This window comes from Meleagris gallopavo, chromosome 2 (genome assembly GCF_000146605.3).
Source record: "Meleagris gallopavo isolate NT-WF06-2002-E0010 breed Aviagen turkey brand Nicholas breeding stock chromosome 2, Turkey_5.1, whole genome shotgun sequence".
Classification (NCBI taxonomy): Eukaryota; Metazoa; Chordata; class Aves; order Galliformes; family Phasianidae; genus Meleagris; species Meleagris gallopavo.
This window is the reverse complement of record NC_015012.2, coordinates 44,721,701-44,748,002: the sequence shown is the minus strand read 5'-3', so window position 1 is coordinate 44,748,002 and position 26,302 is coordinate 44,721,701. Positions and strand designations below refer to the sequence as shown.

At 39.8% G+C, this 26,302-nt stretch overlaps 1 protein-coding gene across 1 annotated transcript in view; it reads left to right on the top strand.

The window, feature by feature from the left end:
- The first annotated feature begins 949 nt into the window (after positions 1–949).
- Positions 950–26,302, top strand: part of FNDC1 (fibronectin type III domain containing 1) — a 39,461-nt gene continuing 14,108 nt past the window's right edge. Inside the window, exons 1-14 of the mRNA XM_019612884.1 lie at positions 950–1,244; positions 3,105–3,203; positions 4,325–4,439; positions 4,755–4,942; positions 5,230–5,337; positions 7,325–7,513; positions 8,290–10,095; positions 10,828–10,943; positions 12,760–12,871; positions 13,831–14,199; positions 18,654–18,722; positions 20,590–20,748; positions 23,442–23,672; positions 24,927–25,035. Coding sequence (XP_019468429.1) covers positions 965–1,244; positions 3,105–3,203; positions 4,325–4,439; positions 4,755–4,942; positions 5,230–5,337; positions 7,325–7,513; positions 8,290–10,095; positions 10,828–10,943; positions 12,760–12,871; positions 13,831–14,199; positions 18,654–18,722; positions 20,590–20,748; positions 23,442–23,672; positions 24,927–25,035 — 3,950 coding nt within the window. The 5' untranslated portion in view covers positions 950–964. The remainder of the gene's footprint in view (positions 1,245–3,104; positions 3,204–4,324; positions 4,440–4,754; positions 4,943–5,229; positions 5,338–7,324; positions 7,514–8,289; positions 10,096–10,827; positions 10,944–12,759; positions 12,872–13,830; positions 14,200–18,653; positions 18,723–20,589; positions 20,749–23,441; positions 23,673–24,926; positions 25,036–26,302) is intronic.

Genomic DNA, 26,302 nt, shown 5'->3' with positions numbered 1-26,302 from the left:
AAGTTTATTGGTAGACTGTGAGAAGGTGAAACTTTGTCAGCAGATCAGGAGTTTGGTTTTAGATGTATCACTGAGCAGGAACATTGCAAAGAATCTGCTTTTGGTTTATGTGGGGACATGGGGGCATTGATACACAGTTCAGGTAACATAACTGAAAATAAGTAGGAGCTCCCAAGCTGGTGCTGGAAAGAGGATTTCACTGCTGCTCTGGCAGGGGGTACTTCAGTGCACTGATGTCTGCCCAGGTCTCTGCAGCTGGCTGCTGGTACAGTCCCAGGCTTTTGTTCTGGCTTTTCTGTAGTTACAGTAGCTGGCTTAGCCATTGGGTGAGAGGGTTTGAGTACAAGCAAACTAGCTGTTTGAGGAATGCTTGCTTTATAGCTGCTTCTTAAAAGAGCACTGCTAACTTGCCAAATGGCTTGCATGAAGTACCTGTTACAGTGCAGAACGCTCAAGTGTCGTGTAGTGGGAGTTTGTGAAGTCAAGTGGAGGCATTTGTAGAACAGACCTGTTAAATGCGAGGCTGTTAAGTGAGCAGAACCATTAGTGAGAGATTTAGGAGAAGAGAACCTGCTTTTAATGTAGATTGCTTTCTGAAAGTTTAAAAATAGTGAAATTGTTCTGTGCTTCATTTTACACTGACCTTTAGCACTTGCCAGAAAAATAATGTTCTTGTGTGCCTGAACTATGGAAAGGGGATTTATAAAAAAAAGGGGGAGAGATTCAACAGGAAAGCTGCAAGACAATCCTGGTTTCTGGCAGCAGTTCTTGTACTACAGTGTGTTTTCACTTTGGGTGTGCTGTACCACTCTGTCTGAAGTGCCTGAGAAAAGAAATTGTGGAATATTGTGTATCCTGCTAGCAAACCTTCTTTCTGCATTGGGGTTTTAGAGCAAAATTAAAAAACTATAAAATTATATTCTTTGTTCTGATGTTATTTAATATGTGTGCTTGCAACAGATGTATGTGGGCTGCTATATATGTCATATGCTTTTTAATAACTGTGGTGGGGTTTGTGTGTGTTTGCTTATTTTCTGAAGAGAAGGACATGCCAAGCAGACCCCTGAGAGCTCGTGCCCAGTCTCCAGATGGCAGGTTTTCTTTTCGGTGGAGGCCTCCTTACGGAGCTGGCTTCAGGGGTCCACGCAGCAGATCGCAGATCCGTGGGTATGGAGAGAGCAGCCGAAGGATGAGCTATGCTCCGCTGCCGCAAGAACGGCAAAACCAGGAAGCAAGAAAACTTGGTAAGCCAGATTTTTATGATACCACCTGAGGGAGAACTGCTGCCAGACTGCCCTTGGCAGTGACCCCATCAATTCGTTCTGTCTTTGGTTTCTCTTGCCGTATCTGACAAGGCTGTTCTCCTGGCAAAAAGCAATCTTTTGTAATTGTCTGTTGCTGCTACGTGGCCATAGATCATGTTATTGTAGCCATCAGAATTATTTCCTCTTATAAATGAAAATGTTTGCTGTAAGTATGTTTGATGTTACATGAAAATGCGATTACCAAGCTGGAAAGCATAATAAAATATATTAAAAGGAGACCATGTGTAAGTTACCTGTGTGAATAGCAGAGGGAGGGCAGTGAAGAAGAAGCATAGCTCAGAATCTCCTCACATGGTGAGGGGGCACCTCTCAAATCCACTGTTTCTTCTTCACTTCTTAAAAATTGTGCCCCTGCCCCTGCATTATTTCAGACCAGTGGATAAAAAACAAATTAAAGGTATCCATGTTTACTAGTAAAACTGTTTCACGGTCCCCATACTGGAGTGTTACCCTCATGTGCCCATGTTCTCACTAATTTCTTAGAGAGGTTCTGGCCACTACTGTTGTGTGTGTGTCAGGTTGGCCTCTGCTGTGGTTCCTGTCCTGTCCTGCCATATTGCGATGATTTGTGTTCCTTCATTAGGTCACATGCTCTTGACCTAAAGGACTTCCAGCTCGCTGTATCAATGGGGTTTGCAGCAATTTTGTTTCTCTATAGGCAGGGCATTTCTTTTTGTGTTGTGTCATTCTCCTCTTACCTTTCTTTGTCCTGTAAGCTCTCTGCCTTGAGTGGGCTCAAGGTCTACACTCATGGCTCTCACTTTAACCTTCTTGGAAGTTTTATCTGCTCTTTACTGCTTGGATGCATTTGCTTAAGGTTAAAATTCTTAATCTCTCCTGTATATTGAAAGCCTGTCCCACAGACAGTTTGGTCTTGGATTACAAGACTGGTGATGGTTCAAAAATCACATATGACTGCCAGAATTCCTGGCGTTGTAATCTAAATATCTGTTTCCTCTTTTGTTTTGTAGGCTTAGTACAAAAAGAACATATTTATGTTGGTTTATCCAAGGAGAGAGAACTACTAGGTCACTTTTATCAGTTATTCCAGGGTTTCACAGCCTTTCCTAGCTGGGATCTCCTAATTATTCTCATCCCTTCTCTTCACTTTTCATCTTTCTGCCAAGACCAGCTCTGGAAAGAGACTCACTGTAGCTGGAAGTTCTTCCACATCTGTGCAAATGTTGTGTTGGCAATCCAGTTCTCTTCTGGTCCGAGTTTCTCTGTAGTGCTTGGCTGCTGTGTTTGCTGCTGCTGCTTCTGTTTCTTACACTTTCATCCTTACTCTATGTTTCTTCAGGCTGAGGTTGTCTCTAGGTGTTATGTATTGTGGGTTTTTGTTTTATCTTTTTTTTTTCGGCCATGGATTTAAAGGGAATTCGGTATCATAGTGCATCTTGATGAGAAATTCTATGTAACGTGGTTTTAACCATCTTGTTTGCATTCTTTTGTACTACAGTTTTTTCAAGATGGAGAACAAATGTTTTTTAAATAATCAAATTCTCAGGAGAGAAACTCAAGGCTAGAGTATAGAAATCTTGTAATGTGTTTTTTTCATGTTAATAATTTGCTTTCCTGCTTCTAGTACCAACTTTATTGATCTTACCGTATGCATTCTGAAACTTATGAAGTAAATTATATGAATCCAAATAAATTATGTATCCTTTCGTATCTTAAGAAAGAATAAAATGGATTTTTTGCCTGTAAAGATGTTTGTTGTTTTTTTTTTTTACAATTGTCAAGTTTACAGAAAAGTCTGTTTTTCCCTCCTATATACAGCCTCTGAATCAGTTCACGTGGTTTCTTTGCCATCACGAAGTACCCAAGGACGCAGTCAACCTGTCTATAGGTCATCTTTAACTAAAAGGAAAGTCATAGGTATGTTTCTTTCACATCAACTGTCAATTCCTGGAAACATTTGAATGAAATGAGATTTGTGTTTCTTGACTGCAAATGAAAGAGATAGGTTTTTCTATGCGGGTTAAAGTGCTTGGTGGTTGTATTTGCTTCTGTGTCTCTAGCAGTATTAATAAAAAAATAGAATCCCATAATATGGTTGAGTTTTTGGTTTTTCTTTATTTTTTAATCTCCTCTGCTGTAGCTATTGGCAAACATTGCAAACTGCAATAACCCCATGAGAAGGCTTGATTAAATGGAAGCCAGCACCTCCACAACTAGATGCCTTCTTGTCATACCTCTGCCTTGTTTTCTGCAGAGTTGATTTCCAGTAAGCCTAGTCAGCAAAGGCATAGGAAAGTGTTCACTTTCCTTTCGAGGGAAAGTATTACATATCCTGTAGATGGGATCAAAAAGGATGAGTGAATTTCTGAGTCATCTCCTTGCCTATGCCGCCTTCTTGCTCCCTTGCATTATGATTAGAACAGTGTAGAGTGGATGGATTTGTTTCAAGTATTTTGATGGTGATGGAAAATACCTCTGTCAGAACTGGGAGCTGTGTCTTATTAAAATCCCATCTTCTCTGTGGAGGTGTTGCCATCCACTTCTCACGCTTAGTTTCTCCTTTCACATGCTCCCATTGCGAGCAACCACTTTCAGGAGACAGGCAGAGATTTCCACTTCTGTGGCTTGTTTATGAGATACTGCCATCATGAGAGGTAGTAAAAAACGTGTGTTCTTTGTGGATAGGTCCTCTAAGCCATTTTGAGTAGTAGATGAGAACTCTTTGCCACTGTGCAGGAGAGTTTGTTTACATTGGAAAATCTTGTATTCTCTGAGAACCAGCTGCGTTGAAAACCCATTTGAAAGAAGTGAAGTGTGCTTTGCAGCTGCTTGCTTGAGCACAATATTAAAGAGCTGCAGAATATATGAGTACTCAGGTCCTGTAAGCAAATGCACTTGCTTTTTCACTACCCCTGTCTTTGCTATGCATCCATGCTGTCTACCTATTATAGCATAAATTACTGGGGTCTTTTTTTTTTTTTTAAATGAGATCTCCACTATTCTTGTTATTGATGTGCCATTTTATTTTCTCATTTCAGAGGAAGAAGAGGTGGAGGTGGTGCAGGACATAACTGTTCGAGTGATGTCCTCTCAGTCTGTGCTTGTTGCTTGGACGGACCAACAATATGAAAAGCAGAAGGTTGCAGCAAATAGGTAGTTAGCCCATGTGTCCTTTTCTGAATAGGTGCTGGAGGTGAAATGCTGACAGTGCAGTACTGATTAGTTCTGTATTTATTTAGTAACAGTTGGTAATGGGAGCAGTTTCACTTAGGGCACAGGAATTTGCGTGTCTCTGTGACAGTGGCTGGTAGGGGGTGCTTCACCATCTGGAGGCAAAAGTAAGCAGAGAAACCACGGTGGGATGGGGACTAGGCAGCAACATGGGGCTGAGACCTCGAGGGCTGCTGCTTTCACTCTGCTAATGTGCTTTGTGTTTGAACTTTTGTTTTCTTGTGTGTCTAATCTCAGACAGTACAATGTTCGTTATCGGGAAAAGGGAGAATCAGCAAGGTGGGATTACAAGCAGGTGTCCAACCGGCGGGCGCTGGTGGAGAACTTGGCACCAGACACCATGTATGAGTTTGCTGTCCAAATCTTGGAGGGAGAAAAGGAAGGCAAATGGAGTGTGTCTGTTTTCCAGCGAACCCCAGAGGCGGGTATGTATGGAAAAGATCTAGTGCTGCTGCAGTGAGATGAGAGTGGGAGAGGTGGTTTGGGTATATTAGAGGACAGCACAGCAGCTTGGACTTGCCTCTTTCTTTGGATGCATCAGCCTGACAGAGATGTAATAGGGGCATGCATGGACCTGAGCTCTGTACGTACTTTGCATTTGTCTTTGAAATGACCATATAGGCATTTCTGCCATGAGAAGAAGGAGCAAAAAGCAAGTGCGAGTAGGTCATGCTTTCTTAATTACCTTTTTTATTATTTGTCTGTTTCACAGCTCCTACAAGTGCACCTGAAAATTTAGATGTTTGGCCCTTGAAGGGTAAACCAACTTCTGTAGCAGCATCCTGGGATGCTCTCCCAGAGAGTGAAGGAAAAGTCAAAGGTAAGTCATCATCCTCAGTTTGTAACTCTGAATAGGATCTTGTCTTCTCAAAAGCAGATTGCCACTACTCAGCAAGCTGAAACTACTGACTGTGCTGGGACTCCATTGGTTGTTAGTGGCTCACACCCGAGCAAGATATCCTTGTTTCCAGCCCAGATTTTCTACTGCACTGCTGGGAAGCCATCACCTTGTTCCCAGGATATCACAGAGCTTCCTGAGGTATCACACATGCATACTTACCTCTTCATCATTAAGCAGGTTGCAGTGGAGCTCAGGAAGGATTTTTCCCAAAAGATTTGTAACAGGCAAAACAAACAAACAAACAAAAAACCTAAGGAAGTGTTGAGTGTCTGCCAAGAATGTGAGTGGGTTTGTACTGTGTTTTATTTCTAGATTATTGTAGAAGGAAAGCCTCTGCTTATAAAGCAAGCACAGAGATTTCAACAGATTTCACACATAAGGCTTGTGCAGTGTAGCACTGTCATACGTGGGTGGAAAGCTCATTTGTCAGTGAGTGGCCATTAACTTTCATGGGATAGTTTAAAAAAAAAGCTTTCTTGGATTTTTTTCTCCTTTTTCCCTCCAAAAAGAAATAGGCAGGATTTTTGGCCTCTCTCATTCCCACTGATTGATGGGATTGTGTTCTCCAATTACACAGGTTTCTGGAAGTGCCTTATCAGCGCTGTAGCATCTCAGGGTTTAAAAAGTCCCAGTCCTGGAGGGAAGTGTGCTGTGTCCCTGTAAAAGACTTTCTGTATGCATTCTTCCAGGCAATGCTGGAATTCTTTCCTCTTTGAACTCAGAAGGAGTTTTGCCAATTACTTCAATAGAACTGAATTCTGTCTAACAATTATTATTTTTAAAATAAGATCATGCAGGGACATTATCTGAAATTTAAAATCTGCTTGTAATTTTGAGCAGCCTGTAACCCTTCTTCCATATTTGGCTGCTGATCTTTAGACGATTCAACTAGATGAACTATTTTAAAGGTGCCTGTATACTGGTGGGCTGAACACTTATATGCACTTAGTGTATCATTACATTTTGCTTGGCTATGAAGTATTACAAGAAAGGCCTTATATTTAAACTAAATAAACAGCACACATAATATTTACACTGGCTAAGTGAAACCACTGAATTAGCACTTCATAGTCATTTTGATAGCACATGGTAATCAGGGATTTTTGTCTTTCTGTCCTTTTGTTTTGCAGTCTTTCCCTTTTATGTGTTTATACCACATATTAAAGAACTGCCTTCTGGTAGCCATTTGAAAGCTACCAGGAGTAACACCAGTTTTTCTGTAATTAAAACATCTCCTCTGCATTCTAAAACAAACAAACAAAAAATCTATTTCAAAGTTCATAATACCTTCTAATACCATGTGGTGTTTGTTTTGTCTAAGCAGCAAATGCGTTTCCATATTCATGACTTTTTTTTTGTTTTGATGACACGTGCTTGGATTATTTCTTAATGCACTGAATACAATCTCATTTTTAGAAAAAAAATAATTTCCATGTTCTTAGTAGTTTTACAGTTTTAGAGTTTTTCACTCATTCATTTGGAATTATTTTCAGAATCCTGTTTTGGCCTCTTATAGAGGCTTCAAAAGACAAGGAAATCTACATGTGGCTAAGCTCCTCTTCATGCCCACAGTTATCCCTTCCTACAGACAACTAGCAGGTGCATGTGTACCACTGTAATCCTAATCTGAAAGATCGAGAACAAGACAAATTCTTAAATCATCTCAGACATTAGATCATTGAAATGATTTGTTTTTATCTTTCTATAAAGATTGACAAATACTTATTTAACTTACCTATCTGTAGATATATCATGTCTTTGTACTCCAGCTGTTGACTCGACGTGCATTTCTAGTGTATTAATTTTAGTAATGCACGTTCTAATTCATCCTACCCATACAGTCTGTCCGCTGGAAACAGGACTGTTTTCAGTTTCCTCCTTCCAACCGTCTGCCAAATCATTTCAGAATACATTCTTTCATACGCCCCTGCTCTCAAGCCTTTTGGAGCAAAGTCCATCACCTACTCTGGAGCTACAACATCAGCCATAATAGATGGTCTGCAGGCTGGGGAGCGCTATATTTTCAAAATTCGTGCAGCAAACAGGAGGGGACCCGGTCCTCAGTCTAAAGCCTTCAGTGTCGCCATCCCAGCAGGTAAGCAGCAAGTCAGTCACTAATTGCTTAGTCTGTCTATTCTTGTCTTGGTTCCAGTTACATTCATTCTCTGACTTTTCTTAGCTTCTCCTGTGCTCCCTCTATCTAACCTGTGGAATTTTACTTCTTCAACACTGCTTCTGCTAGCTCTTTTCATCATTATATCATCCAAAGAGGTGCTTGTAGATGAGCAGATAAGCTTATAGTAGATAAGCTTATAAATGAGCATTCATTCCTCTACCACGTGTAATATTATGAACATTGTAATACTTTAAATAAAGGCAAATCATACTCTATTTCCTGGTATGCTGCATGAATACATGTGCTTTTGTTATGCAAAGGCCAAATAAAATCATACTTGGTTCTTTGGTTGCACTATTCCTGACAACTCCTGCTCTTTAAAGTCAGCTAAATTGGTCTACTTTCATACAACCTCTTGCCAAAGAGGTGCTGTTGTGGGATTTTGCTGAATCCTAAATTAAAAATGTGTCCTGCCTCAGACAGAACAGTGCAGCATGCTGTCATAAACGTGACTAAGTTCTGCAAAAGATCTGGTTCTGTTGACCGAATGTTGCAGTCCCCACTTTTAGATATTTGATTTTAATTGCTTGAAATTTTACTCAAGTCACCAAAAAATCCACATAAGTGGATTAGTACAGAAATAAATACTGTCTCATGTTCTCCTAAGTAGTCTTGTTCTTGCTACCTGACTGGTTTCTCTTCTTGTATTTTGTTCTGCTATTGTTATGAATAAACACTTTTTTTTTTTTTTTCAGCTCCTAATGAGGATTCAGTTGCTCAGCAACAAACAAAGATTCAAGACAATTCAGGGGTTAAAAAACCTGTGAATGCTGGTTCATCTCCTTCTCAAAGTTCCTCTGTTTCTTCACAAGTGCAGATGTCACTTTCCTCTAAGCAGTCATCTGTTCATTCACCTGGTGTTGGTGATAAAAAGAGTCTTCTTTCTGAATATAAGAATAAAGTCTTGACTCGAGGAGGTGTTCCAAGTAAATCTCAGTTACCTTCCAGAAAGATAGGAAAGTTGGAACTTGATCTTCAGTCTACTGAAGTGACAGAGGATCATAATTCATCTGAAGAAGCTCCAGTGACATTGCCAAAAGCCCAGGATCACAGGAGGATTGTCAGACCTCTGTCTTCTAGTGGGACAATCCACCCTGTTCTTGCCTCAGGGAGGACCCCTGTTCGAATCCACACACCAGAGGCATCACAGCAGACTAGCACAGAGAAACGTGAGCCATTAGCGTTGTCACCATCCTCAGCACAACGCTCTTCTGCCTCATCTGTTCCTAAGTACTCAGATAACGAAACAAAGCAACTGAGGCAAAGTAACACTAATGTGCCTTCTCCTAAAGCCTCTTCCCATTCTCTGCCTGCTAAAAATAATGATCTCTCTGGCAATGTGGAAGAAAAGCCAAATCCTTTGCTGGTGAAAGTGCCTTCTAAAACTTCAGAGCCTGGACTCTGGGGTTTGCCATCAAATCGGCAGTCTGTTGTAACTCATGAGGTGGACCCAAGCCATTCAAGTGTATCTTTGCCTAAAAAGACATTCTCTTCTCATCTTCCATCACAAAAGACCCAGAAGACCTCCCGCTCGGAACCTCTCCAGAAGGTACAAACCAGTCCTTCCTTGCTGCATTCCAGGGGCAGGCGGCTTCCATCTCCTGTCTCATCCCAGAGTAATGAGGAATTGCAGGAAGATAATGATGAGGATGTAACAGAAGACAGTGACAGAGCCAGCAGTCGCTCTGTGTTTCCTAAGGAACTGTCCACTTCTAGGGGATTACCTACATCTTTCTCTCAGGGAAGCTCAAGTTTGTCTCTATCAAAGCAACAGCAGCCAGGTTCTCAGGTACCTTCCTACAAATCAAAGCTTAATCAGCCAGACTCTAGTTCTGCCAGCAGTAAAGCAAAAGACAACCAGTATAATTCAAAGTTGTCATCCACTTCTTCAAGACAAACTCGTCCCTCATTACCTAGTCAATCAAGGGCTGCTACAAGAATAGTGTCCCATACAGAGAAAAAATATGATCTGTTACCATCTAAAATGTCCCAAGCTGAACTTCCTCAAAAAGTTCCTTCCTCCTCCTCTTCTAAATCTCGCCAATCAGTTTCTGATGAAGAGGATGATTATAACAGTGAGTATGATCAAAAAGAGATGGAAGAGAAACCTACATCTTTGGCAGCAAAGTGGTCCCCTTCTCTTTCTAGAGGTAATAAAAACACATATGACACTGCTAGCAATAAGAGGAAATCTATGGACACTCTTCTACCTCAAAAACTAGGATCTGAAGAGGAAGAGAAGGAAGAAACTCCAACATTAAAAATATCTTCTCCTGAATCTCCAGGCAAATCTGCTGTAGCGTCACGAATTATTCATTCCTCAAACAAACATACCCCTTCTAAACCAAGCTTCATCTGGCCACGTTATTCTCAGTCTACCACGACACACACTGTTCCTCCAACTGTTTCCTCTTCCACGTTGTCCCCTCGCCAGCGACTATTGAACTCCAGGCTACGGAGCCCTTCCCAGCGGCAGTTTGTTAGACCTCCCTATAGGCAAGGTATCTTGTCTTTGTTCTATTAATGTTACTGAACTGAGGTTTTCATAAGTTCAATAATCCTGTGAAAAGTTCTCTATCAGAATGCAAACTCAATTGTTTAGTATAACATTCTATTTTTTTTATATTGGATGTTCTCAGGGAGCCCAGTTTTTGAGGACACTGTCTAATCCATGTGTGTCCTAAGCCTTTGGTCCTGAAGTCTGATCTGCACAGGCTCCCATCATCCGTAGTGATTTCTGGGTCTTCAGTTTTGTGTGAGGATAGATTAGGAAAGTTGTTCTGTTTAATACAATTTCTTCTCCCAGCACACACCCCAGATGTTTACAAAGTTCAAAACTGTCTTGATGGCCATGTTTCCACCTCTGCTGCAATGCATGGCAGCCCAAATGGGCTGCTGAATTGGATTTTGTATGGCTTCTCAGATCCGGCAATGATGTTACACATTGGTTCAGTTGCTTACTTTTTGAATATTGATTGCAGATTTTGAGATGTATCACAAGAAAGTCCTGAATATCTGCATCTGTTAAACAAAGCTAAGGGTTGCTAGTGGGAGTCATCTTAGAACCTTCACCAGTAAAACACTTACAGAGGATTTGCATTTAACAGTATATTCTTAAGAGGTTTTGTATTCCTTTGCATTTTAAACTGCATTTTAAACTATGTTATAAATTACTATGCTTTGTAGTATACACAATTTTTTTCTGAACAGTGTATTTCCTTCTCTTATTTCAGGTTACAATGGCCGACCTAACCTTACAACAAAGAATGGAAATGGAAAAATATTAACTGGTAATAATGGAAAACCAAGTGGACAGAGAGTAATCAATGGCCCACAAGGAACAAAGTGGGTAGGGTGACCTCTGCAAATTTGAGATGCTTTGGCCTTTTGTTTTGCTTACTTTTTCTTTGAGAATAGAGGAGAAACAGTGCCCCTAGTCAAAGAAGCTGTAAAATTAGGTGATGTTTAATGATGTAATTCCACTGTTTCATTTAAATCTAAATACTCCATTTATACTCCATTTCAAACATTTGATTTAAAACCTTAAATGCTTAACTGTATCAGTACTCCCATAGACTTAGCAAAACTTTTTTCAATCACAGTCAGTGGAACTTATGCTCCCCAGTGACTCAGGATGGTGCAGCACAGTGTGAATGGAAATTGTCCAGAACAGTTCCCATGAAAGATGGGCTCTGTGATGATGCTTCTTCCAGATGCATCTCCAGAGAGAGGCTCATGAACAAGACTGTCAACATGAGAAGTTGCTCAATAAATGGCATGGTGCTCTAAAAACAAATATGTCAAAGTAGGTTTTATGGGGTGACAGGCCTCAAAGTGATACTTTTGAGTGTTTTGTGGTTCAGTCTAATTTCTAGTGATACTTTCAGATCTCAGGCACTATTAATAGCAAGTCCTACTAGGAGCCTAAATACTTGACTTATAAAATCCTTTACAGTCAGTTTATGACCAACCATTGTAGTGAAGAAAATAATGTTTCATGCATGCTTGTTCAAACACTGGATAGGGTAAGGCTCTGACCAGCTTCAGTGATGTCAGTAGAGCTGCTCATACAGTAGAACACCACATGATACAAGTAAAAGAAGGGGCATAAAACCAATTATTTTATGTCCATTTCAGTCTTCTTGATTGCAATAGAGGAGCACAGAAAAGTGCATCAGGTAACTCATGTTCAAGGAAGGCATTTTGAAAAGCAAGTCCAAGACTCTTCAGATAGACTTCAGAAAGTGGGCTAGAAAAGTCCTAGGGAAGCTGTGAGGCATCTGTCCCTGCTGCAGAAGAGGAAAACATTGCTGCAAGGAGAACCTTCTAAACATCTTATAAAGCAAGAGGACCTATGTTGTCATCTGTCATCATTTGGGGCCTGAAGGCCTCCAGAGACTGCCTGACCTCTGCAAATCTCATGATTAGCTGTTCCTCCTGCTGCAGTCTTTTCTGCAACACCAAATTCAAGTTTTCTTGCCAACTTGAAAGTGCTGCTCTTGTCCTCTTCCCAGTTCTCATCAGCTAGCAGCTTTTGTATTTTTGTGCTCTATGCCACAGTGTGTAATAACCCAGGTTAAAACAGCACACAATTCAGCTGTTTTTGGTTGAAATAGCAATGAGGACTGGATTTTAGTCGAAGTAACCTCTTAAATTCAGTCCAGGCTCTCAGACAGATTTGTTTTATGAGACAGAGGCTTTTCTTCAGTCTCCTACCTCAATTAAAATCTTAGTTACTTTGTTTTCACTGCTATTTCAATCTAAATTAACTAGTTTAATATTTCTCTTTTTTTTGATTAGCAGATGTATTTTTAAATACTGTTTTTAAAAGGACTTGGGGTCATACTCAAATAAGCGTTACATGAATCCACCTTAGGAGTAGGGCAACCCAAAAAACTCAGTGCAGCAAGTCAAGGGAGTAGCTCCTGTACATGCCAGCACTATAGAGGCCAATATGAACATGGTTCTTACGCAACATTGAAGCCTCGCTCCTGGGGATTTGCCTTCTTCTGCAGTAATTTATCAGTGATTCCTATACTCACTTTTAAAAGTCTGTCTGGAGGTGCTGTACCTATTCTTCATCACACTTAACAACAGAATTTCCCCATGATTTCTTTTCATATTCTCTCACGCTAGCTAAATTTGAGTCCATCTATTGCTTTTAGATTGTAGATCTTGACCGAGGACTAGTGTTAAATGTTGAAGGAAAATACCTCCAAGATTCCCAAGGCAATCCACTTCGAGTGAAATTAGGAGGGGACGGACGTACAATTGTTGGTAAGTTACAGCTTCCATTTTACAGAAAAAAATCTAAAGTTTTTTTTGCACACGGTACAAATCTTTGAGCTGTTTGGCGCTTCAGGCATTCCTAGGTCCTGTGCAAGCCATTTAGGATTACTATACTTCAGGTCACCATCAGACAGTCAGCACATTCACAGGATCTGGGGATGCCTGAGGGCACACTGCAAGGTTCTTGAGTATGGGGCAGAAAGAATAACCCAAGTCTGTCTCACCTGTATCAGTATTAGAAGGGACTGCAGAACTGAGCCAGAATAGAGATTGATACTTGTTTATTTCTATACATAGAAATAATTATTCTTCTACTTGCACAGTCCTAGGTATGTGATGGTTTTTGTTTGTTTTCTGAAACTGACTACAGATAGCAAAAAACCTTGTGTATGATTTGTGAAAACACTGCTGGCACTACCACTCCATCTGAATAGATCTCTTGAATGCAGATTTAGTGCCTGCAGTTATACTGGTGATAGTGAATACATGCAGTATCTGGGACTTGGCACAAAAGTTAATCTGCAGTGACAGCGCCTCTCTCATTCCAGTCTTTCCTTGTGCATATTTGACAGGGAACAGAATATGGTTTCATCCTACTTTTCATCAGTTAAAAGACTGACTTAAATTAAATATGGACACAGTCTGCATATCGTTTGTGATATAGCGATTCTGAAAGGAAATCTCCCTCTACTCTTCCCAATAAGCGTTCATCATACAACTAGTATCAGTGAACAGTATTGTGATCTACCTGAGATTCTTCTCAACTTTTTACTGATTTTCTTAGCCATGTGTCTTTTCTACATAACAACATTCTTTTTTGCCACATTAATTACAGCAGGTTGTAATTACTTTCAGCATTCATGTGGTTTTTACTGTTGCTAAGTACCATACTTTAAGTCTGCAACAGATAATAAATGAGATATTTTGACTTTGTTCTTCTGTCCTAGATGAAAAGGGTGCCCCAATGGTGAGTCCTGATGGAATACCTTTGTTTGGACATGGCAGATTTAGTAAGCCTGTAGCAAGTGCACAAGATAAACCTATAATAAGTCTTGGAGGGAAACCTCTGATTGGTCTGGAAATGATTAAGAAAACAACCACTCCCTCAACTACAACTACAACACTCCCAACAACCACCACAACAACTACTACAACCACCACCACAACTACTACAACTACCACTCCTGAACCAACTACAACTGAACCTCCCACTGAGAAACCACCCCCAACCTGTCCTCCAGGCACCTATGCACAGTATGATGATGAAGGCAACTTGCTCTTAGGGTTCGATGGCCTGCCAGAATGCAATGCAGAAGGTAACTTCTTTTTTGTTGTTTGAACTTGTTTGATCTTGGTACTTGCATAAATGTAAAGCAGAAAGGAATCTGCCTCTGAAGATTTTGGTCCTAATGAAAAAGTAAGAAGCTGAAATTAGAGCAGCTAGAGAAGGGTTTGCATATTAAATGGTTTTCCACTAGAAAATGTTAGCTTGCCCCAAAGCTGAAGTTTATCATGGAAATATGTTGATTTCGGAAAAACATTCGCCTTCTATTGAATCCAGTCTTTTCACATATGTTTGCACATATGCACAAACATAGGCAGCGGTTCTGTGGCTGAAGCAGCCACCTAGAATCAAGTCCTCACTCCAAGCCAGGGAAGGACCCAAAAGAGTCTCTACAGCTTATCTGTTTTGCATCCATTTCTCACAGTAAGTTCTGAAAAGTCTCTCTTTTGAGCTATAATGGGATGAATGTTCAAAAAATGGGATTTTTGTTATCTTGCCAGACCTCAGAGGTAGAGATTTTCAAGCAGAAATGCAGCACAGTATGGATGAACTTGGGGAAAGACAACCTTGGCTCTGCACAGATAATGCAAAGATTTGTATATTAATTTATTTCTCATCTAAAGGTAAAAAATGATGTTGCTAGATGCCATTGTTTCTCTCATGCAGTTATACAAGCTCAGGATGTTGTGCAAATCAAAAATCCAAAGTAAACTTACATAAATTCACTGGAGTTGTGGAGTGTTGAGCCTGTTCTTACCAGGTTTTATCCTTTCATCACCAGAATGTTACATTGAAAATCAGTTAGCTACTTATTTTATGAAACTAGATCAAGGAGCACCATGGCAGTCCTTATTCTTTCCACTTATAGGTAGTCCCCAGCTCAGTCTATCCAGGGGCAACAGAAGCATGGCTCTAACATAAAGAAAGAGTTTGCAGTCAGACATCTACCATCTGGAGTAGCTAGTTTCAATGGGTAACTAAGCCCATTTACCTTCTCTTATACACCTGTGTCTCTGAAGCCAAAGTACATTTACTAGTAGGTCATGTAACCATGGCCTGGAAGTCTGAACTATCACATTGAAGAGTAAAGAAGATATGGAAAGATATGGCTTCAGCAAATAGTAGTGAGTGTAAAGACAGCAGCTTTGGAAAGGATCTGAGAAGACAGAAAATTTCCTTACCAATTACACTGGGTAAGTAATAAGTTAGATATATTATTGCCTTGTACAGATGGAATTAAAATAATTTATAGTATTAATGTATATCTAATATTTAGCCCCATGGTTGTCTGTGTCATTAAATCTTTCTTTGAAGATTTTTGGTTTTCCTTTTGGTACTTTCTCCGCTGTTATGTATTTACGAAAGTGTTACAAATATTGCTGTACATGGTTAGCCTGGTATTTTCTAAGTTGCCTAAATGGGACTATAATTTTTGGTTGTGTTAGTGTACCTCCCATTGCTGCCACTTGTGCTGTTTGATACATGAAGGACCTCTTCTGACAATATATATTATAAGAACAATAACATTTTGTGAAGCATAGCTAAATCTGTGCAGCTAAATCTGAGAAAAGGCTCCAGAAGCTGACCAATACAAATTATTTTTAGGAGAGGTGTGGGTTGTGGAGTTTTCTTGTGAATTTATGAACATGTAAAAACATTCTGTTTGGCGTTTCTGTGATTCTGTGTATTTTGGAGTTTTTATTTTGCCTTCTACCAGGTAGCTTGATGATGCTTTGAACTTTGTTAGAGCCATGAATGAGAAAAAGTATTTTTGTACAGATTGTGTGTTCAGTGAGAATGACTCTCAAAGTCACTCCTAAACTGTCTGACATTTCAACAGTAAGTCTGCAGATGGATTGAGGTGTACAAGTACAAGATGATGTTGGATTTCCGCTCCTTACATAACTTGAGCAACCTAACAAGTATGAAAGTTTGTCTGAAGAGTGATTATTAGGATTTTCTAGCATCTTTTTTCTTTTTTCCCTTCATCCTAGTGGCCAGCAGTTTATGAATGCAGCAAGACAACCTGCCTGTTCACAGAGGAGCTTCCTTGGAAAGAAAGCATGATGATAGTATTTACTTAATGATTGCTGTTTGTTTGTTTAACAAGTGCTGTATCTGTTTCAAGAGGGATAAACAACTACTACTTGAACTATCAAAACATTTCATGCTGCTCTCCATTGACAGTTTCCAAATCATATTTCTGCTTTGTCTTTCCTTTTAATCTGCATCTGGAACACGCTCCAGTTCATTTAATGAAATGCTTATTCTTCCAAAGCTTGTTATTTTGTTTCTAAGAGCTTTACTCCTAAACAGCCAGAGTCTGCAAGTGCCAAAAAACACCGCCACATGTTCTACTTAAGCTTTGGCAAATTCTCTTACTCTCTGGCAGAATTTTTGCTTAACCCAGCAGAATTTATTATCAACTTTTCACTAGATTCAAAAGTCTTGAACTTTCAGGAAGGGGACTGACCACACTGGAGTGATTTGCCAGTGAAATTAGTTAGTTTTTTTGTGATCTCACATGGAATAAAAGTGGAACCTCAACCATTTGCTTTGTGTGATAAAAAATCAAGTGGTGGCTGAGCAGTCTGCTGTCTTCACAGATGGCAAAAGACCACAGCAAACAAGACTTAGCCTTACTTGGCACAGGTAGGGTTAAATGAAAAGATCCAGCACGGGTGCTTGGAGCAAGCAGGACAAATGCAGCTGGTTTATGGGGAGAAAATAATAGTGACAGGTCTTTTAGGTACTACCCCATCCTCTTCATTCCACAGCTAATGCAACAAAATACAGAAAGTGAAGTAGAATAGGCTGCACAGACACAAAAATAGAAAATAGAATTCAGCATAAATAAATACATGAATATATATAATGAGTATATGAATGAAAGCTGATTAGCTAATAGGTGTGTGAATGAGTTGAAATCTACCATACAAAATACTTCAAATTTCTAGCTTATCTGAGCCTTCTGATGACTCTGATGGGGTCAAAGAAGATCTGCAGAATTCCACAGAAAATCTAATTTGTAAGGTGTCTTTCAAGTGGCTGATCTTCTGAAGAGTGCGACCTAAACATGTCTTAGAAAATATCAGAATTGCTATGAAAGTCTGGCAAGAATTAACCAATTTCCTATGTTTTTGTAGCTTATATTGGAATTAAAATTATTGCTGTATTATTCATTTTTAAAAGAAACTTCATGTAGTAGAAAAAATCCGTCATTTTTTACAATAATTGTTGGTTTTAAATTTTAAAAAAGCAATGCAAAATGTATCATTTGAATTTGTAATTTATTTAATGTTTGCAGTTGAAAAATTCCAATATTCATAGTACTGGCCTAGTGAAAATCACATTTCTTTTTCTCATATCAAGTGCTGTATGAACTTTCCTAATTTAGCAGTTACCTTGAGGTCATTGCTGCCTGTCTTCTCTGTTTGCATATTGCCCTCCCCTCAAACTCAATGTTTCACTGAAGACTTCTGATTTTACCTGCTGTGAATTTCGACATCGCACTTCTGATTTCTTTGCACAGCTTTTCATGGCTGAGCCTTGTGTACTCAGAATACTGTGGAGAAATTCCTCCAAGCATGCTGGAAAGCCTTCAGAATTCACAAGTTGAGCTACCTGGCAGTTGGTGTATCAGGTGTTGGATACCTCATGTGCAGAGACATTAAGATGATTCACGTGAGCGGGAATTTAGGAAGCATTAGCATTAGCCTTTGGTTTGAATTGGAGGGTTTTGATGTGCACCTCCCAGTCATCTCTACTTGCCATGCTTCTATATGTATTATGGGGCAATCTCTGTGTAAACAATTTCTATTCCTTTTGGGTGAAACCAAGGCAGAAGCAGTACTTCAGAATTACATGTATATGCCCTAACATACATGTCTGGATCAGACTAGAGCAAGTGCAGAGGAGATCTGGGTGCTGGACACTGGGACACCCAGCACAAATTGCATCATTGCACAAATTCATATCTTTTGGACTGCATTGATATGGATCTGTGAATTGCTTAATTTTTTTATACCTTGCAAAAATATTTGAATTGAAATTTTCAGTTGTTTGAATTGCTTTGAATTTTTTTTAAATATGAATTTCTTATATTTGCAACTCTTGAGACTATAGAATATTTTTAAATCCTGACATGAGTGCTATGTGGTTGTAGATAGTCTGCCTTTACTCCAAGAGCCCTGGGGCCCAGGGCAGAGCCCCTGGAAGGTTTATTGCTTTCAGTTTTCAGTAGCAGCTCTCAAACCATTTTCCTTCAGCAGAACTCCTGGCTGTTGCAGTTAACTATTCATCTGTTATTCTAAATATGCGGAATGGACTGTCACTGTGTTATCTGGCAAACTTGGTGATTGTCTTATTTCTTTATAAATCAACCAGATAAATATTTTTATTTTAAACTTTATTATGATATTTTAATAGGAAGGTGAGGATGAGACAATTGAATTTTATAACTTTTTTTTTTTCTTTTTCCTGCAGTAGATACATTCTCAGGACTGGATTCAGAAGTGACAGCAACTCCAGAGGCATATGTGATATACGATGATGGTACAGTTTAACTATAAGTATCTATTGCAAATGACACATTTTGGGTTGCTGGCTTTTCCCCTCTTCTTTCTTTGAAATTGAGTTTGCATGGCAGATCGATGCACATGCTCAGCACTTAAGCAAGCAATGGTGAGCTGGAAAAATTTTCCATAGTTTTGCATCATACATGAAGGACAGTGGTGCAAATGCAACTGTTAATGGACATGAGGTTCCTCTTCTCTCAGTCCTGCCACATAACAGGAACCTATTCTGGAAATAAATTACATTCAGAGCTGGTTCATACACTCACTGCTAGACATTCTCTGGTACAACATCTAGTCCAAAATCACTGAATTGTTTTAAAATAGAAAATCAAAATACTGTTTGAGTCCTGGAAACACGTGTTTTTTTTTAGCACTAGAGTCCCAGTGAATTATGAATCCAGTGTTATGAATATTTTCTTGTCTTTTTTGATGTGTAGTCTGCATTTAGACTATAAAATCTTTTCACACTGAATGAGATCACCTAGGCATAAAATAATTAGTCTGCTGAATCCTTGTAGAATTTAAATTATAGAGATTTGCAAACAGATAAAAGGAGAAGAGGGAAACATTTTTGCAGTTATGTTCATGCCACCTTGGTCCTATAAGTCAGGACACACGAAGCTTAACAGGTAGCTTCAAGTCTTAACATTTAATTATCGATTTACAGAAGGAAGGGAAATAATAAATTACTGGGACTAATATGCATTGTACACCACCGCTGGTTTCTGATGTTCTGCTGCTTTTATTTCTCATATTCCAGCTCTTACACCCACATATTAAAGCAGATAAGTACAGGCCTCTGCTGAACTCAAACCTTTTAGTATCAGTAGTATAATTTGTGGCTCTAGAATAAAAAAGTTTTTCTTTTGATGGATGTGGTCCTGGAAATTTAAGTCAAACCAACTAGTCAAAAAAAGCACTGAAAAAGAGTGTAGCAGCTGAGAGAAAAATGGCTGAGAGTTTTGTACTTTTATTCCAGAAGCTTCATACTGAGGCTGACATTTAGAATTTAACGAGGAGAAAATGAATTAAAAACTGCACGAGTTTCCTTACATCCCCACATCCTCAGCATGCAGGTCTTCTTCTGGGGCTCCCTGTAGGGGCAGGTCACCTACAGGAGACTGCAGCAATTTTAGGAAAAGTGATCAGATGAGTTTTCATAGCCCATATGAGGACATGGCAGGGATGTCAAATGCTTCTTTCCCTTCAATTTCTGTGTCAGTCTAGTAGCATGGTAGCTTTTCAAAGAGCACTGGATTTAATGGTACTGAATATCAAGTACAGCTGAATATCAGGAGGTTCATATGTGCCAATTTGCGTGCCCTTAACGGGACTGCAAATGGCAAGTACAAGACACCGTGTCTGTAAGTTATTGAAGGATTTAAAAGCAGTAGGAAACAACTCTAAGATTTTAGGTTAGTAATATGGAGGTTGCTTAAAAAGCTGTGGCTGTGAATTCAATTACTGTGCTGTCTTCTTTTAGGCGTAGTAAGAGGAGATGGCAGATAAAGCGGATTCAGAATATAGATTATATAAAAATATAGAATATACATTTGTTTACTGTCACCCTTTTTACCTGTGTGAATGAGGTCCTAGTCAGCAATGGCATTAGTTTGCTAAGGCTTTGTGCAGTTTAGTGGAAACACTTGCGACACTGAAGTATGATTAACTGTGACTTAGAGGCCCACAAGAAATGTGCAGTAGCTATAGTAGGATACACAGCACTTCTTTGGGATTGTGGCTGGTCATGTAAATGTTTTCCTTCTTATAACTAAGCCAAAACAGTGTGAAATGTTGTGAATGTCAAAACAGGCTAACATTTTCATTTTGTGTTTCCTTTGAAGATTATGAGTTTTTCGAGAGCACTTTGCTACCGACCACCACTACTGTCACTACCACTACCACCACAACAGCAGAATCAGAAATTGTCTATCCAGAGACTAGTGTTGTTGGTACTGGCCCTGTATCAGAATATGACATTGCTGGGAAGAAACGGTTCACTGGTAAGGATATACTTTGTATTATGTAGCTTGCTGCTACTGCTGCAATTCTTGTTCTAGGAAGATCAGCCATTAAGCCGAGGCTATTTCATGAATATGAATAACAGACTAGTGTGGGGTCCTTGTAATGACTGATACCAGGGAAACCTAAACAACAGTTCTTTGCTCATTGCTTTGCTGTTTGCACGTTTGCATGTGGACTCACTCCAATACTGTTGAAGCAGTGCAAACCTTTCTCAACTCTTATAATGTAAGTACTCTGCTTTATATTCTGCATCATGTTCAGTTTACTTGAAGTCAATGAGAAAGTAAGAGTATCTGCTTTGCTGCTCCAATAAGCTCAGCTGCATCACTTTAAATTCACACCAGTAGAGCATGCAGTACAAGTCTCCACATAGATGTGAGTCATCCTCTGGAGGACCTAGTTCTTTTCACTGCCCTATGTAACGCCTGTGATTTCGCCACGTACATCAAAGGTGTGTTTCATTTAGGACATATGGGGAAAGTCAATAAGTGAATGACATTTGAATATGACCTTTCCAAAAAGTAAAGCCTGCAGACGTAAATTTGACTTTGCTATTTCTTTGCTCTGCAGAAAGAACATAGGGAATGAACCCACAGTATGCTGGCAAGAAGAGTGAGCATTGCTCTAGCATATGTGAGCCATTCAAGTGTGTAGATAGGCATTGCTGCTCTCATCTCAGAACAGCTCTGCTTCTTTGTCAGAGAAACAGCTTGAGATCAGACTAGAGGGATTTTGAGGTGCTAGGGCATTGTATTCCAGCCTCCAGCCAAGACTGCTTGACCCCTAGCACTCTTTTGCAAATGTCTGAGCTTTCAAATGAGATCTGGTCTTGTGCTAGCTTGCCTGGTGTTTCAGATGTGAGTTCAGGAGATGGAGAGTCATCTTTGAATCATGTCTTGCTTTCCATTCCAACATCTGCAAGCTTCACGTGTTTTATAGCAGAGCTCTGCTGCTGGAGTGAAATATTTGTTTTTATATTTGCCAAGACTTTTTCCAGTGCATCTTCAGTTTTGCTGTCCAAACAATTTCATGATGTTTCTGTTCAGCTCTCTCACTGACAGTGCTTCTTGATTCATTTAGCTAGAGGGGCTAAAATTAGCTTCATTGCAAGATCTGGAAAAAATTCCTAAGGGCATGAAATCCAATAAGGTAAACCAAGAAACATTAGTTTATGAGCATTTAAAGGCACCAGGGAAAAATATTACCATTTCAATGGTTTTTTTTTATTGCAACTGAATAAACATTTCCAAAAGCAAGTGTTATAGTCCTTATTTTGAATGTTATAGTGACATTTAAATAAGTAACAAGATGGTCTAATCTATTTACAGAGCCAAAGTGAAATTCCAGTCAATATAAGTATTCTAAAATTAGAGCTTACAGGTCATGTTCCTGGACGGTGGAGACTCATGACTCCCAGTCCTTTAATACCCAGGGGATCACTCTGTTAATTGCTTTAAGTGTTCAGACTTCACTTTGGAATTATTATTCTTGTTCATCCTGTTGTTTCAGCCTAGTTTCAGAATGTTTGAATAGGACCTGGTGAAGTCTTAGATACTTAGGTCCTGGCAGGGTCTGTTCCCATGTGTAAAATGCCAAGAATCTGTGTGATGTTTCCACCCAACATCCCAGAATAGCTGTAGGTAGTGTGCAGAGGTTCTTGCAGCCAGACTGCTCTCCTCTGTCTCTTGCGGTAAAAATGGACCTCCTCTCTTTAGGTAATTAGGTACAGTTGTGAATGTGGGGTTGCCCTAAATGTTGGCATCCCACTTTCCCCTGCTTATGAATCGAACTGAGCAGGAGCCATGCTTTGTTGCTGCAGTAGTTTCTGATTACAAAGACCAGTAAGTGTTTCTTGCATATCTGCCTGGTGCAGATGACTTCTGTATGGAGAGAGATAACATGCATGAGAAGATTCCTGGCTGCCAGGCAAGGGCAAGGCTATAATCTAAAGCTGTTGGGATTTCTACACTGCTTGTTTACCTAGAGACCACCAAAATCTTAGCTTTCCTTTCTAAATTCCTTTGGTAATTTAAGTTTGGTAAGTGCAAGAGTCTGGTCTGAGGGGCGTAAGCTAAGGAAAGGCTAAAGAGAGCACAAGCAGCACTAATCATTTCTCTACCACGATATATATTTATGTTGTTCCTTTAGGTCAGATTTACTGCCATAGCACAGTGAAGTCTACAGAACTTGGCTGAGACCAGTGCAGGAATTGTCACCTTAAAGTACAAAGAAATGTGTAGAGCTTGGACAGCCAGAGTTGCCCAAGTCAGATTGGCTAGGTAGGGTAAGCAGAAATGAAGGAAGCCACTAGAGCCATGAAAGTGGTGATAAAAGGTTTGGAGCTTCTGATATGTGAGGAGAAGTTAAGAGAGCTGGGGCTCTTCAATGTGAAGAAGAGAAGACTGTGTGGAACCTTGCCAATGTGCATAAATAGCTGATGGGGACTGTAAAAATGAGAGAGCCAGGCTTTACTCATTTGGTGCCCACTGAAAAGAGAAAGCAATGGGCACAAACTGAAACATAGGAAATTCTGGTGTGATCCCAAGCTGGCCGACAGTGGTCCTTGTCTATTAGTCAGAGCTGTAGGAATCACACAGGGTATTGTCAGCCTGCCTGTTACTCTGAAATCTATGAAGTGCTAACTAAATGTCACCCTTCCTGTCTCTTCCAGCACCTTACGTGACCTATCTAAATAAAGATCCAGCAGCCCCCTGCTCCTTGACAGAGGCCCTGGAGCACTTCCAAGTGGAAAGCCTTGATGAGATCATCCCTAATGACCTTAAAGAGAAAGACACACATCCCCTCAAAGCCCCTCACAACATCACTGTTGTGGCAGTAGAAGGCTGTCACTCCTTTGTCATCGTGGACTGGGCCAAGCCTGCTCGAGGAGACATGGTAACAGGTACTGGAGAGCTGGTGTCTCCAGCACATGGGTAGGCTGGGCTGTTCTCCTGAGGGGGGAAGATTTTGCTGAAAGAGACCATTTTTATCAAATTGAGCCAACTGCTCATGAAATTCTCTCTGTATTAACAGTTCTCTGAGGGAGGTGAGCTGCTTTCTTAGCGGTGAGAAAGGTCCTTTTGTCATCCTTCAGTGCCAGAGTTATCCGTTCATGCCGGTCCAGATATTTCAGATTTTGGCTCCGCTTCTGTGGCAGCAGTTCTGAAGGCATTACTTCTCACCAGTGCAGTGTCTGTGATAGCACTTAGTTTGACTGACTACTTCTGCTCCTGGGTAGCACTCTCAGCACCACTGCAAGCACTTCCCACATTTGCCTTTGGAGCATCTTTCACATTTGCATTCAGTCTCCTCTGAGCTAAGGCAACCTCAGACCTTTAAAGAGCCACATAAAAGCACAAACTGACTTCAAAAATGAATCTCAAAACTTGTTAGAAAACACTGAAATAAATAAATTACTGAAATATTTTTAGAAGAAAATCAAAGCCTATTTGCCATTGGACCCAGAATATCTGAAGTAAGTCATGGAAAAGGCCTTGACTTTGGTGCTACCACTTCTGTGGATGGCAGCAGTGGCAAGGAGATGGGAACTAGCAGAGACAAAGCGGTAATAACGGTTTGTAAGGAATCGGGCTGCACCTGAACAGGCCACGTGGTGTCTATCCTACAGCACTTAATTCTTCAAAGCTGTAGATCCAGTACCTCACAGAGCACAGTTTGTCTAAAAATAAAAAAAATTAGACACCACAGTGTTGAAGTGGAGAATATCATTTATATATCATAGAATCACCACTGTTGGAAAAGACCTCCAAGATCATCCAGTCCAACCATCCACCACCACCACCATTTTCCCACTAAATCACATCCCTTAGCACAACATCTATACAGTTCTCATGTTTCTGCGTAGTCAGTGTCTAACTTAAAGCAGCGGATAGGTTGAATTTGTCATCTTTTTGTCTTCAGTGTCTTTTAAATCAGTAATTACATATTGGTACCATTCTGTAATACAGTGCACTGTCGTTATTGGCTAATGACAGGAAATTCTTGTAGCCTGGAAGTTCCAGGAGAGCTAGGCATTAACTCACAAATTCAAAGATGCTTACATTCCTTCTAACTCATGAAATTTAACATGGCACCTAAGCTTGGGATACTACTTAAGTTTAAAATCCTCCCAGCTTTTTGTCTTTCCTTTTTACAGGCTATCTGGTGTACAGTGCATCCTACGATGACTTTTTAAAAAACAAGTGGTCAACTAGGACTGCAGGTACTACTCATCTGCCAATTGAGAACCTGAAGCCAAACACACGGTAAGAATTTGATCCATTCTTTTCATTTCTAGAAGGAAAGTAAAACAAATTTGATTATTTACAAACTTCTTTTTTCTTGGCCTTAGTATAAATATCTATGCCTGATATAGATTGTACTCATTCTATTTGGCAGAAAATTGTTTTGTAAATCTCACAGCAGTTTATGTGACGTATTTACCATGTTAATCCTAGAATAGATGACTGTGTGTACAAGTATATATGTTTGTGTATATAAAAACACTTACCAGTAAGAAAAAATATAATTTAAAAACTTTGTGTTCTATTCATATGCATAATTGAATCAAATTTTGTGGGAAGAGTGTATTAAAGTATACTCTTGTTGTAATGTAATGTGGCCATTCCAACATACCAATGTACTCAAAATTTAGTAGCTATGGGGTGGTGGGAAAAGGTGCCAGCTCTCTGTGGCCCGGTTTTGCTGTCTGCTTACATCAGTTGTGTCAGTAGAGGAGGCTTCACGGTAAAAGAGGCCATGACACTTGCGTAGAAGTCAGTTTGGCAGGAGCTGTAGCTCTTTATCTTGCAAAAAATCTCACAGAATATGCAAAGCAAGAGTGCTTGCTGTGCATGATGTTGGAATAGTTTATGGTGATTGGGTGGGAAGTGAATGGGCACAGACGGAACATGTTAAAATCACTGATTTTGACAGATATATAGTGTCTCTCAATCCCGTTCTCTCAAATTCTGAGTCTGAAAGACTTCTGTTGTTGCTGTTTGCTACATGATGATTCTTCACTTTATGATGACTACAGTCCCTTAAGCACTGGTGTCATGTGCTGCTCGTGTATTTGATAGTATGGGAGATGCACTGGGGTTGAACCTGGTGACTAGCATGCCTCACTTGATGAGAAAGTATAAATCAGACCAGTCATTCCTAGAACAGCCACAGCAGCACAGAAGAGAGAAACAGTGTTCCTTAAAGGATATTTTTGTTCCAAAATGGCTTATGTATGAGAGTTAAAAGCAGTTGAGAGTAAGGTTTTACATCCCACTTATTTTAACTGCTGTATAACTTCTCATATTATTCAAGGTTCTGGGTAATTGCTAAAACTATAAACCTCAACTTGGAAAACGTAGAAGAGTTATCTGAACATTCATCTGAACAATTAATTAACTTATTTAGGAAAAGCCAGTGCAGTATAGTGTTCGGGTCTCAAAAGTGAGTTGGCATATTTTTTCTGACCATGGCACAGTGCTTTTCAGAGTGATTTTGCCCAGCTATTGTCGATTCTCTTATTGTAGCTCT